We start from the raw sequence: 13,324 nt of genomic DNA on the forward strand, positions 1-13,324 counted from the left end.
AGGGAAACATTGTCATCATTTACTCACTCTCTTGTCATTCCAAACCTGTATGCCTTTCTTACTTTTGTGTAATATAAAAGTTGATATTTTATAAATGAAACCTTTATACTGTATAACTTCCTGTAATATTAAGCAGTGTTCTTGTAGGACCAGAACAATAAAATAAAACCTCTTTAATCATAATATAATCACTTGAATGTACAGCCTCAGGTGGTTTCATACTTTGCATACAGGGCTTGTCATTATCCGCCAAAAGCATCCAAAGCGATTTACATTGCACTTATTATGTTTAGATGCATTTTGGCCATAGAAATGCATTATTCTTTGCTGTACTGCAGCCCTACACACAATACCAGCTGCACTTTCTCCTCTCATCTCTCCTTATAGAACCAAACAATGATGCAAATCTGTTCTCTGTAAAGATGATATTGCATTGTTCCTGTATCTATGTTTTGTGGCAGCTGTTTATTACGTGCTTGCTTTCCTTCATACATTTTTATTTTATGATGATGGGGTAATGTAATTTGTTTGTAATGGAAGATAAACAGCAGTAGAAGTGCTTTAAATTATATTTGCATTGTGTACTTTCTTGGTATGTATAGTAGTACTACATTCAAATCAGAGAAAACTATGTTTGAATAATATCAGCATGGCACAATTGACTCTGCAGAGCGAAACTCAAGCTTCTCAACAAACAAACGGTTGCTATTTTATGCAGAACAGTTTTACTTTCAATTGATAGTCTTTGTTTTATATAACCTGCCGGAACAGGCTCATTGACACGGTCTGAATGAAGTAACTAGTAAAACAAATTCATCAGAAATGCCGCTCTTACATAACAGCGTTCCACCGCACGCCTCCAGCTGATGTTTAGATGGATTGATTTCCACTAAAGGAAGAGGAAACCTCCATCAAATACTATTGAGATGCAATTCAGGGAATGTTTATGAGATTTGTGTCATAATTCATACCTCATACAGCAAGTCTTAAAATGTTTAGCATGTTATTGTGTTTTGAAACTTTTTTTCTAATTCGCTCCAAATCAAATGAAGTTCCTTTACCGACTTCACCGTGTATTAAATATCTCATGAATCAGCTCAGATTTCATCTGTTATTCACACATGAGGAAATGCCTCTCATTCACTGGACGAAAAGGAAGAAGCAGCTTCTGCATATTGTAAATAGACAGTTCTTTAGTCTCCAACATGTTTTTAATAAACACTTCCTGGTTAACTGTATGAACTATTACGCAGAGGTCTAAAAATAAATCCTGTTTGACATTTGTGCTGGCTACTGTAGGGCACCATATCGACTTAAGAATTTGCTGATTTTCTATCAGAGTTAGTACTAGCTGCAGATAAAGTCCTAATTGTTGGTTATGTTAATATCCATGTAGATAATGAAAAGATGCATTAGGATTGGCATTTAGAGGCATTCTGAATGCTATTGGAGTTAGAAAACATGTATCAGGATCCACTCATTGTCGTAATCATACTTTAGAGCTAATATTGTCACATGGAACCATTGTTGATGCCGTTGAAATTTTGCAGCAGAGCTAAAAAAAAAAAACTCATCTTAGATCAATTCTCCTGTATACTCGATTTAGCCAAGGCAACTTCCTGTTACAAATATGGTAGGACTACAGAATCTTAGCACTTCATTTGATACAATCGACCACAACATTCTTTTAAATAGACTCGAAAATGATGTTGGCATTAGTGGAATTGCATTGGCATAGTTTAAATCATACCCATCTGACCGTTATCAGTTTGTAGCAGTAAAAGATAATATTGATCACAAGTTCAGTCCGGAGTCCCACAAGGCTCAGTGTTAGGACCGTTGCTCTTCACCCTGTACATGCTACGGTTGGGAGATATCATTAGGAAGCATGCTGTACGTTTTCACTGTTATGCTGATGATACTCAGCTCTATATTTGACTAGGTATTTCCTACTACTTCATTATGAAAAAGCTGAGTTTCTAATTATTGGACCAAAAACCTCTGCACATAATAACCCAGAATACTGTCTAACAATTGATGTCTGCTCGGTCCCTATATTGGTATATGCACCAAACTGTCCTGTAAGTTAAAAAAAATCATGCAGCAAGAGTCAGTGTTTCAAGAACCACTACGCACAGACCAGTGATGTGCAGGTCAATGTATAAACAACCTGCACCCAACCCTACTAACCCGCACACAACTCGAACCGCAAAAAAAAAAAAAAATAGAAAGAAATTTTGAACCTGACCTGCTTCCTGACCCACATTTTTTAAAAGTTGTAAATGCTCATTGTAGCATCAATTTATACATCTATTTCGTTTCATTTTCTTAACAATTAAGATGCTGCATTTGTTTATCTAGTCTAAATGTGCGACACTCCCCCGACTTTCCCAACAAAACTCCCGCCCCCTCTCAGAAAATACATATAACTGACATTACTGAGCTATATGTGTTTAAAAGTAGCCTATTAAAATGGTACAATGGCATTGCTCAGTTCAACGTGTCGGGAAATCGCCAATCGGGCATTTTGTCCTGCATCAGGAAAGAGGTTGAAGGCCTAAAAGCAAAAGTAGTCCAAGGCACTCGATGGGTGTATTGAGAAAGTTAAAAAGCCTTTATTTTTTCATGGCTTAAACATTTAAAAAATTGGTGACAGGTACACCTACGCGTTGCGGCTTTACATGCCTTCGTCAGGGTGTGTATAACAAACAACATCTCAAGCTCATTTCTAACCAGCCATTAATTGATCTAATTACAGACACCTGGTCATTCAGTGTGTGTGTGTGTGTGTGTGTGTGTGTGTGTGTGTGTGTGTGTGTGTGTGTGTGTGTGTGTGTGTGTGAGAGAGAGAGAGAGAGAGAGAGAGAGAGAGAGAGAGACAGAGCAAGAGAGACAGAGAGAGAGAAAAAACTTATATATATATATATATATATATACACACATACACACACACATACACATATATACACATATACATATATATATATATATACATATACACACACACACACACACACACACACACATTTAAATGAAAAATAAATAAATAAATAAATAAACAAAAAATACACACAATATTGTATATATTCCACAATAACATTAGGTAATACAGCAATACATAAATCAAGTAATTCATATATTTAAGTTCAATGTAATTCAAAAACGTTCAATAATATTACTAGAAATGACTAAATTATATTACAAAAATGGTACAAAATCTAGCTCTCCGTTTAAGCCTGGAAATGTAGTTGCTTTTAGTGCATAGATCCAGAAAGACTCTCTTTTTAAAAGCCTGTTAACTCTATCTCCTCCTCTTATTGATTTAGGAATATGCTCAATGCCAACTATTTTCAGTGTACTTGGGCTACCATGATTTGTATCTCTATAATGTATAGCCATAGGGTACAGAGGGTTACAGACTCGAATAGCATTTTTGTGTTCTGATAATCTTGTCTTTAATTTTCTTGTAGTCATCCCTATGTAAAAGCAGCCACATGGACACTCCAACCTATACACCACGAATGAAGTATTGCAATTAATAAATGATCTAATTTTGATTTCTAAGTCTGAGGTCACATCTCCAAATGTATTAGTCTTAATCATATTATCACAGTGATTACAGTTGCCACACCTGTAATTTCCTGTACTCAAACTTAGCCAGGTGTTTGATTTCTTGGAGGGAAGATGGCTTCTTACTATTTTATCTTTAATCGTGGGTGCTTTCCGGAATGCAATAGAAGGAGATTCAGGCATGACTTCTCTTAGATAAGGATCACTCATAAATATTTCCCAGTTACTTTTTATAATTTTCTCAATTCTGTTGGCCTCTGTACTATACTGTGTCACGAAATATACTGAATTATCAGGATCTTGTGATTCACGTTTTTGTCGTAATAGCTCATCTCTACTAATGTTTCTCTCTTTATTGTATGCTCTGTTAATCACAGTATTTTTATACCCTCGTTCCCTAAATCTTTGACTCATATCTTGTGCCTTGATGTTAAAGTCTTCTTCCTTATCACATATTCTTTTCAACCTCTGGAACTGGCCAACAGGAATATTCTCAGTCATCCATAAAGGGTGAAAGCTGTCTGCTCTTAATATGGTATTTCTGTCCGTTTCTTTCCTAAAAATGGTGGTATGCAACACTCCATTAATTTCTTTAACGATTTTTATGTCCAAAAAATTAATCTGAGTGTGTGAAAAATCTAGACTCAACTTCAGATTTACGTTGGTATTATTTAAATATGCGTGAAAAGCTAGCAGATCTACTTCAGACCCTGTCCATATCAATATAATGTCATCTATATATCTACCCCACCATTTCACATACTTTAAATATGGATTTAAGTCAGAAAATACAATTTTTTTTTCCCAATATCCCAAAAATAGATTTGCATAATTTGGGGCAAAGCAGGCACCCGTAGCTGTACCTTTAATTTGTTTATAGAATTCATCTTGAAACAAGAAAATATTGTTATTCAATGTCCATTCTGCTAATTGCACAATAAAACATGTAGGTGTCCTTTCAGTAGATGATCTCATATCCAAATAGTATAGTAATAGTAGAGGTTGAAGGCCTAAAAGGTGCTGTTGGTGGCCTAAAACAGAAGATAAGCCTACTTACTTTTAGATTTCCTTGCGCTGTGTAGAAATAATATTGAATTAACTGTCCCTGGGTTGAGATGATTTCTTCACGTTCAGCTCCAACACGACCTGCGGAGCTGAACGTGCGTCACTGGCTGCACTTTATACTGGAACACAGAGGATCGTCCTTGCCAATGTATTTCATAGTAAATCGTGTCTAGTAGGCCACTATATAACTTACAAAGGTTTAATTGGCATCTTTATTTCAAATGACCCGACTGACCGCGACCCGAATATCCTTAAAAATATGTTTGGATGACTCGTAACCACGGGTGACCGCTGACACCCGCTCATTTTGGATCAACCCGCACATTACTGGCACGGGTTTCAACTGTCGCATTCCTTGTGTCAAGCCACTCTTGAACAACAGACAGCATCAGAAGTGTCTCGCTGCATGGGCTAATTAAAAAAAAAGGACTGCTGAGTGGTCCTAAGTAATGTTCTCTGATGAAAATAAATGTGTATTTCCTTTGGAAACCAAACCATAGTCTGGAGGAAGAGAGGAGAGGCACAAAGTCCATGGTCAACGCAGCCGTTTGCCAGGAAGTTTTAGAGCCATTCATGCTTCCTGCTGCTGAACAACTTTACGGAGATGCAGTTTTCATTTTCCAACAGGACTTGGCACCTGCACAGTGCCAGAGTCCTGTTCTGTTCTGGCTAACTTATTTTAATTATAATTATTCATAAGTATGTAGTGTCATAACTACATCTCTGACATTTATAACAAACGAAACAGTTTGAAAATTGGTGGAAAATTGAGCAAGTTATGGTTATTTAAATGTACATGCACCATTAAAACGCACTGTTACGAGTGAGCGAGCTGCCTGTGACAAGATGTCCGCCAGTTGCGGACGGCGACCTCCATTGGCCAACAGCGCGCATGAGACATCTAGCCTTTATCATGGATATCTATGCCAACGCCACCCACTCACAGGGCACACCTGCTACTCATCATCACCTCAGGCCATGTCCACACTAATACGTTTTCATTTGAAAACGTATATTTTTCTCTCTGTTTTGGCCTTCCGTCCACACTGAGACAGCGTTTTAATTCAATGAAAACGTATCGTTTTGAAAACGCTCTCCAAAGTGGATACATTTGAAAACGCCTTCTTCGCGTCGTAGTGTGGACTGTGAAAACAGAGGCTTTTTAATATGATGACGCATTTTTAGCCATGTGATGCAGTCATATGACCAATTCACGCCATATTTATTTTGGCACGTCTCCCAGTCTACATTTTCACTTGCTTTTAGCACTTTATATTCATGTGTTACTCGCAGCAACAACTCCACCTCAATGTCGACCCATTTAAAAAACTCAGTGCCTTTTCTCGACATTGCCACAAAATTTCAAAGAGTAAATAAACGAGTAGCGGTAATGACGCAAGTCAAAGCGTCTTGGATTTGCACATGCGCAGTACGGGGATGTAAGCGTTTTCAGACGTTTCAGTGCAGATCAACATTTTTTGGAAAACGATTGAAAATGATAGTGTGGATGCGGAGCGTTTTTAGACGAAAACTCAGTTTTTTAATTTATCCGGATTAGTGTAGACGTTGCCTCAATCACCACCAGCACAAAAGACACACACACACACTATCAGTCACTGTCCGGTCTCATCTAGAGAAGGTACTAACGCTCTCTGTTTTACCTCAGGACTCCGGCGAAGATATCTATTGATCTCCAACGTCTCTTGTCAAGTCTCCCTGTGTTTCTAGTCCAGTGTGTGTGTGTCCAACAAACTCTCCAGCGTTTCCCATTCCCTCACAAAGACATCCTGCTCACCTGCACTTCACCCCATTATACTCTCTGGTGCTCAATAAACTCTGCTAACTAACATCTTTGTTTCTGCAGTCTCTGTACCGGTGACACTAATATTAGTCTCTGAGTTTATCCCGTGGTTTACAGTAGTCTGTCGGATCCAGATCAGTTGGTTGACCTGCGCCTAAACACGACCACACGACAGCTCTAAAGTGTTAGCAGAGACTGTCAACTGGACTCTCCCCTGTAAATGCCTCCTTCACTTCACCTCTGTACAGATAAAAACGTTATTGTAATTATCGTAAAAGACTAAAAACACGCTATTCGCAGTGCTATGCATGCAGTAATTTGGCATTTTGTATAGAAAAAATATGCGCCTGACGCGCTTGCCTACACTAAACACGTAATGCTTGCATGCCGTCGCCGTTCTCACTGATTCACTTTTTATTTTTTTACTTTACAAAGATGATAACGGTATAGTTTCAAACCTATTTCAAAAACTCAAGGTTTGCGTTCTCTAGATGCCGAACTATTGTCTCGCCCACATTCTTTCTAAAACTTATTACACCAGTTTCAGTCCCAAGGAGATCTCAGCTCAAGAAAAAAGTTCCAGCTAAAGTAAGTTTTTGATCAAATAATTTCCTGTTTCCTATTCCACTATACCTGTGGCTCTAAATCCCGCCCATACGCTCGTGTGTTGACAGGTCATATTGCCTGTGTGTTTTGAAGTGACATGAATGAATGCAAATGAATGTGATAGAGACTCGCCAGGAATTGTTCATCAGAAGAGGAAGGATCAGCTCAGGCATTTAAACTCTTTCCATGATCACCACAGTCCGTTTCTCTGAGGAACCAGCGGTTGGATGAGTGGCATCAGCTTCAACTGTAAGTATTCACCTCTTCTAAAAACAGATTGTTATTACAGTAGCTCTTCTAGTATTATTGCATCTCACTAAACATATCCTTTAAACAATACATATTTTAAGAAGGTATTTTCAGAGATTATACTTCAAATGATCACTGTGAAAACTGCCACAATTTAGGCATCAATTTAAAATTTTGTTGATCACTTCGCGTTGGTTGGTTCTTTGCCGCCACTTTAAAATGGTTTCATGCCCAGCTAGCCGTGGGTTATCACTTATACCATGACCATTTGCCATCTTTGGAAACTTAAAGCTGTTATTGATGTTTGCAGCTGAATTTGAAGTTATTTATGTTTTAATTATTTAGTGTTGTGTTTTGTGAATTGATGTTGTGTTTTGGTGTATCTTATGATCGCCAGTTGCTGAATAGAAGAAAATGCCTTTTTTTTAATGTCTCACAGCAAACAACAAGCTAAACACTACAAAATGGTTGGCAAGAATGTTATTCATCTGATGGTTTTAAAATTCTGTCTTCTTTTAACATTATCTAGTCATCCGAAATGAGTTTGCAGCAGAAGTCACGAGAGCAAAATGTTATTTTATATTTCTGTTATTTTATATTAGGTTGATTAACTTAGTAAAATGCATTTAATAAATGTGACTGAAAACATGTATTGATGTGACTATTGGATATAAAATAAACAATATTAATGCCACGATTTATGGGAGCCGGTGGCTGGTAACTTACACGTTCACACTTGGATACGTAGATAATTTACATTTTAGTGCTGTCAATATGTCAATATTGTACATTTTAGTGCTGTTAATAAGTCAGTATTGTACGTTTTATTGTGTGTGAAAACGTTAGTAAATGTACGTGTAGTAGAATCACACTTTACGTTAAAATACTCACGTATTTTCATGAGATCACGTTGCTCATCTGCTTGACAGGCTGAAAATTTGGTTGGGTCTTTCTGGAGCTGTACTTAATTGGTTTTGGTCTTATTTAATGAATCGTGCCCAGTTCGTTGGTTAGGGTAACTACAAAACTGATACCGTGCCTGTTCGACAGGGAGTTCCTCAGGGTTCAGTATTGGGTCCAATTTTATTTAACATTTATATGCTTCCGCTTGGGCAGATCATCAGGAAATATGGTCTTGGGTACTGCTATGCGGAGGATACACAGATTTACATCAACACTAGTCCTGATGTCCATTGCTCATTAATAGCTTTGCGTAGCTGTCTAGCAGAGATCAGTATCTGGATGCAGAATAACTTCCTGAACGGCTGAACGGCTCCAGAACTGAATTGATGCAGATTGGTAAAGTGGCAGCTACTCTTAAGGCCGAGCAGATCCGTTTGATTGTTGATTTCTGCATGGTAATCCCTACTTCACAAGTGTGAAATCTTGGTGTGATTTTTGATCCACAATTAACATTTGAAGCACACATAAAACACATCTCTAAAACTGCATATTTCCACCTGAGAAACATAGCTCGACTAAGACCTTCTCTCGCTTTTGCAGAAACTGAAAGGCTTATACATGCCTTCATTACAACTAGGCTAGATTACTGTAATGCCTTTCTCTCTGGTCTTCCAGATAAATCGTTGAGCAAGCTTCAGTATTCTGCCGCTCGTCTGCTCACTCGTACTTCTCCTCGTGAGCACACTACACTGGTTCTTCACAATTGCACTGGCTTCCCATAAATGCGAGAATTGATTTTAAAATTCTTATTTTAACATACAAACATACAATTTTAACTTCATGGGACTGCACATGAGTATCTTTGTGATCTCACCAGTCCTTACTTCATCAGCCTTCATGTAAGCTAAAGACCATGACGGAAAGAGCCTTTTCATACAAAGCCCTCAAGCTATGGAATGTGCTTCCTCTGCTCATCAGAAATGCACCAACATTGGGTCATTTTAAAAAGATAATTAAGACACATTTATTTAAGCCTTTTTTTATCTAATTATTTGTTTTATTGCTTTTGTTGTTTTGCTCTTTTTACTGTAGCGCTTTGGGTTTAAGAAAAGCGCATTATAAATAAAGTGTATTATTATTACTAATATTAATATTACCTTTTCTTCAATGACATCTTCAACAACTATTTTAACTGAGTAAACTGACTAAAATGACCTGATTCCAAATAGACTTTGCTATCCAGAAATGAAACAGAGTAGGTGTCAATTTCCATGTAATATTTTGAATATTGTTTAAAAATAGAATGAAGTCATCGAAACTTTCGTCCTGTATCGGGGTTCCTGCGAGTGTTTTGATGACTTCATTCTACTGTTAAACAATATGGTTAATATGATGAGTGAAAATGGGGTTAACAAGAAGGTTCCTGAGTAAAAATCAGGGAATCGTGATTAAAATGGATGTTATGAACGTGTTTGATTGTATGTAGGCTGTAAAATGAAGAATGTTTTATTTTTATATCAGACCATTATTGTGGATCTGACCATTTTATTTTATCTTTTTTTATTATTATTATTATTATTTATTATTATCTTTACAACTGTTTTAACTGCTTGTTTTTAATTTTTTATTCGTCCATATGGTATTCCTTTTTCTCATGCATTTGTTACCACTGTTTTAATTCATTTCTATGTAAAGCACTTTGAATTGCCATTGGATATGAAATGTGCTATACAAATAAACTTGCCTTGCCTTAACAATAGCTGCATTTCCATTGCACTTAAAATTGCACAAATTAAAAATACACACAATGGAAACACATCAAGCCATGGATTGAAAGAGGGCCTTTTAAACCCGAAGAAGTTACTTGGATTATTTTTTTTCTATAAATACAAATTTGAAACTCAACCAAAGAGCACCTTCTGGGATTACTTCCAGCAAGCAGCCCTCAAGATGTTTCCATTAATAGGAAAAAAATTAGTTTTAGTTGCAAAAGATTGGTTAATGGAAAGGATGAAATTTCGAAATATTGTTCACATTTTTTTAAATCTGTAATGCATACCAGGGTAATGTGGATACTTTTCTTCTTTCATTGCAACTCGTTGGATAGATCAGTTCATCATATTGCTGAGGTAATCAATGCCAATCAGTTAAGCACATCTACTTTGCATGATTTGTCTCTTTAACAATGTTTTATATTTTCCTTCTGCAAGATCAACCATGGCGAGCAACCTTTACTACGGCACAAGTAACAACTCGAGTGACAACTGCACCAATGTGGACGATCTCGTCAAGCGCTTCTTCCTGCCCTACACATACGGTGCGCTCTTCATCGTGGGAGTTGTGGGTAACATCACCGCTCTGCTGGTCTACGTGCTCAAAGTTCGTCCCTGGAAGAGCAGCACCATCATCATGGTGAACCTCGTCATCACTGACCTTCTCTTCATGGTCAGCTTACCCTTCTTGACCTACTACTACGTCCTCAACGACTCGTGGACGCTGGGGGACGTCATGTGCCGCTTTACGCGCTTCATCTACCACTTCAACCTGTACGGCAGCATCCTCTTCCTCACCTGTCTGGCCATCTTCCGGTACGTGGCGATCGTGCATCCGTTGCGCATGAACCACATCAAGCAGAAGCGATGGGGTGTGTTGGCTTGCATCTTGGTCTGGGCCGTGACGTTGGCTGAGTTAAGTCCAATTTTTAACCTCTTTGACCTGGTTGAAATGAACAACAAGACATACTGCTTGGACTTTGCAAGCAGCAAGACCTTTATTACCTGGCCGTATAGTTGGGCATTGACCGTACTGGGATATTTGCTTCCTTTGGTCGTGGTCTGTCTTTGCTATTGGCGCATCATTAAAGAACTAAAGAAGGGTCCTCATATGGGGAGCACGAAACGGGTTAAAGCGAGGCGTCTCATCGTGTTGATATTGACGTGCTTCGTGGTTTGTTTTCTTCCCTTTCACGTGTTACGAGCTCTGAGAATATACACGAAACTCACTCCAGAAACCAACTGCATGCTGGACCGCTGCGCTCACGCCGCCTACATTATCTCGAGGCCGATCGCTGTACTCAACATCATTTTCAACTTGCCGCTCTACACGTTGTCTGGGGACTTTAAGAAGGCCTTCATGGATCTGTTCAAATGTGGTCAGCTCATGTCGAAGACTAAGGGGATCATTAAAGTGGCTGTGATCAACAAACCCACGAGCAACATCACATATGAGCAAAGCAGCTGAGACTCAAGCCTTACGAGCCAGAGTCAATGTCACTGTGAAATAGCCAATATATTTATAATATAAATAGCATTTATTTATTTATGAAGAGAAAGTTGAACAGTGACTGTGGGTCACTTTTTAGGTTTTATCATGAATATTTGTCCAATAAATCGTAATAAGCTCTGTGCTTTGATATTTTTGATATGAAGGTAATGTCATTTATTTCTTATTCAAGTTTAACAGCAGTAGAAGTTCTTAAAATTACATTTGCATGGTTTATCTTTTTGGTTTATTCAACATTCAAATCAGAGGAAGATGTAACTGTATTTGAATAATATCTGCATGGCACAATTCGCTTCTCGACAAACAAACTGTTGCTATTTTATGCAGAAAATGTTTACTTTTTAATTGATAATCTGTTTTATATAATCTTCCAGAACAGGCTCATTCACACGGTCTGAATGAAGTAACTATTTAAACAAATTCATCAGAAAAGCCACTCTTGTATAACAGCGTTCCACTGCACGCCTCCATCAAACAATATTGAGATGAAAATCAGGGTGTGTTTTAGAGATTTGTCACTATATATATATATATATATATATATATATATATATATATATATATATATAATTTTTTATTTTTTTTAAACCAATTTAGTAGAAGGAATTATGTAATAAAATCAAATGAGATGAAGTTCTGAAGTACCGACTTTTCCATGTATTAAATATCTGTTCTTCGCACATAAGGAAATGTCTCTCATTTACTGGACAAGAAGGAAGCAGCTTCTACATATTTATTATAAATAAACAACTGTTTAGTCTCCAAGGTGATACAATCTAAGAAAAAAATAAAACGGGATTTCCCAAGCTTCCCGGTTAACTGTATTAGCAGTTCACATCAGTGACATGAAATCACGTGGTGTTTTTCTAGATCTGCTGTGCAGATTGCAGTTAAGAGTTTGATGGTTTGAGTCGAGTGGATTGTTGTAAACGTTTGCTGGTTAGAGCTGGTTTAAGCTGGTTCTGAGCTGGAGCTAATTTCTTAAACCAGCTCAATCCAGCTGCCATGCTTCAAAATGTACAGCATATGCTGTTTTTTTCAACAGGGCAGATTTTTGAAGACTCTCCATTTGCTCTTACTTTTATCTCAGAGGTTTTCAGTCTGCCTGAGTGGATTGTGTTTGTAGCTCTGTAGCTTTGTATTTAAACTCTATTTTCTATCTTTTTTTCTGTTTGTATTGCTAAAAATATCTTCTATCAACACAGTATATTTGATACTATCTAATGCCATCCATGCTTACTGTCTTTTTCTCTTGTGCATTCGCGCTTTTTACGAATCCAAACAAGTAGTGAGTTGGATTAGTCAGCAAACATGGTCAATTATGTCATCTTTTAACGTTATTGTCACTTACACTGCCTACAATTAGCTAATGCTAACTGTAAATTCTCTCAGGTTATTATTCATGTTGGCACTAATGATGTCCGACTTTGCCACCCGGAGATCACTAAAATTAATATTAAAGATGTGAGTGAACTCGCAACGGTGAGGTTAGACAGTGTAATTTGCTCCGTTCCCCTTCCTGTTCGATGGAATAATGAGATCCAGCAGATTGTCCTCACTCAATGACTGGCTGTCTAAGTGTTGTTCACAGAATAACATAAGGTTCATAGACAATTGGAAAAGTTTTTTGGGTGGACCTGACCTGTTAATAGCACAGAGGCAGAGTTGTTGACGCAGGAAGTAGATGGACTGGCTAAACCAACTGTCTACTAGTTCTCTCACGTCACAGAAGTCAGATAAGATCTAACACATATAGACTTTCTCCCCTAGGTGTCATCATATAGAGACTGTGTCTGTGTTCCGAATTAGTAAATACAAAAAAACTCCCAAACTCATTTAAGGCTAAAA

At 37.6% G+C, this 13,324-nt stretch overlaps 1 protein-coding gene across 1 annotated transcript; it reads left to right on the forward strand.

Annotated features, from left to right (window-relative positions):
* The first annotated feature begins 7,200 nt into the window (after positions 1 to 7,200).
* On the forward strand, positions 7,201 to 11,474 carry LOC137074177 (2-oxoglutarate receptor 1-like). The gene is made up of 2 exons (XM_067442862.1): positions 7,201 to 7,291; positions 10,405 to 11,474. Exon 2 carries the CDS (start codon positions 10,412 to 10,414, stop codon positions 11,432 to 11,434), a length of 1,023 nt encoding a protein of 340 aa, XP_067298963.1. The 5' UTR covers positions 7,201 to 7,291; positions 10,405 to 10,411; the 3' UTR covers positions 11,435 to 11,474.
* Positions 11,475 to 13,324: the final 1,850 nt, after the last annotated feature.

Source organism: Pseudorasbora parva, chromosome 4, assembly GCF_024679245.1.
Source record: "Pseudorasbora parva isolate DD20220531a chromosome 4, ASM2467924v1, whole genome shotgun sequence".
In the NCBI taxonomy this organism is placed as follows: Eukaryota; Metazoa; Chordata; class Actinopteri; order Cypriniformes; family Gobionidae; genus Pseudorasbora; species Pseudorasbora parva.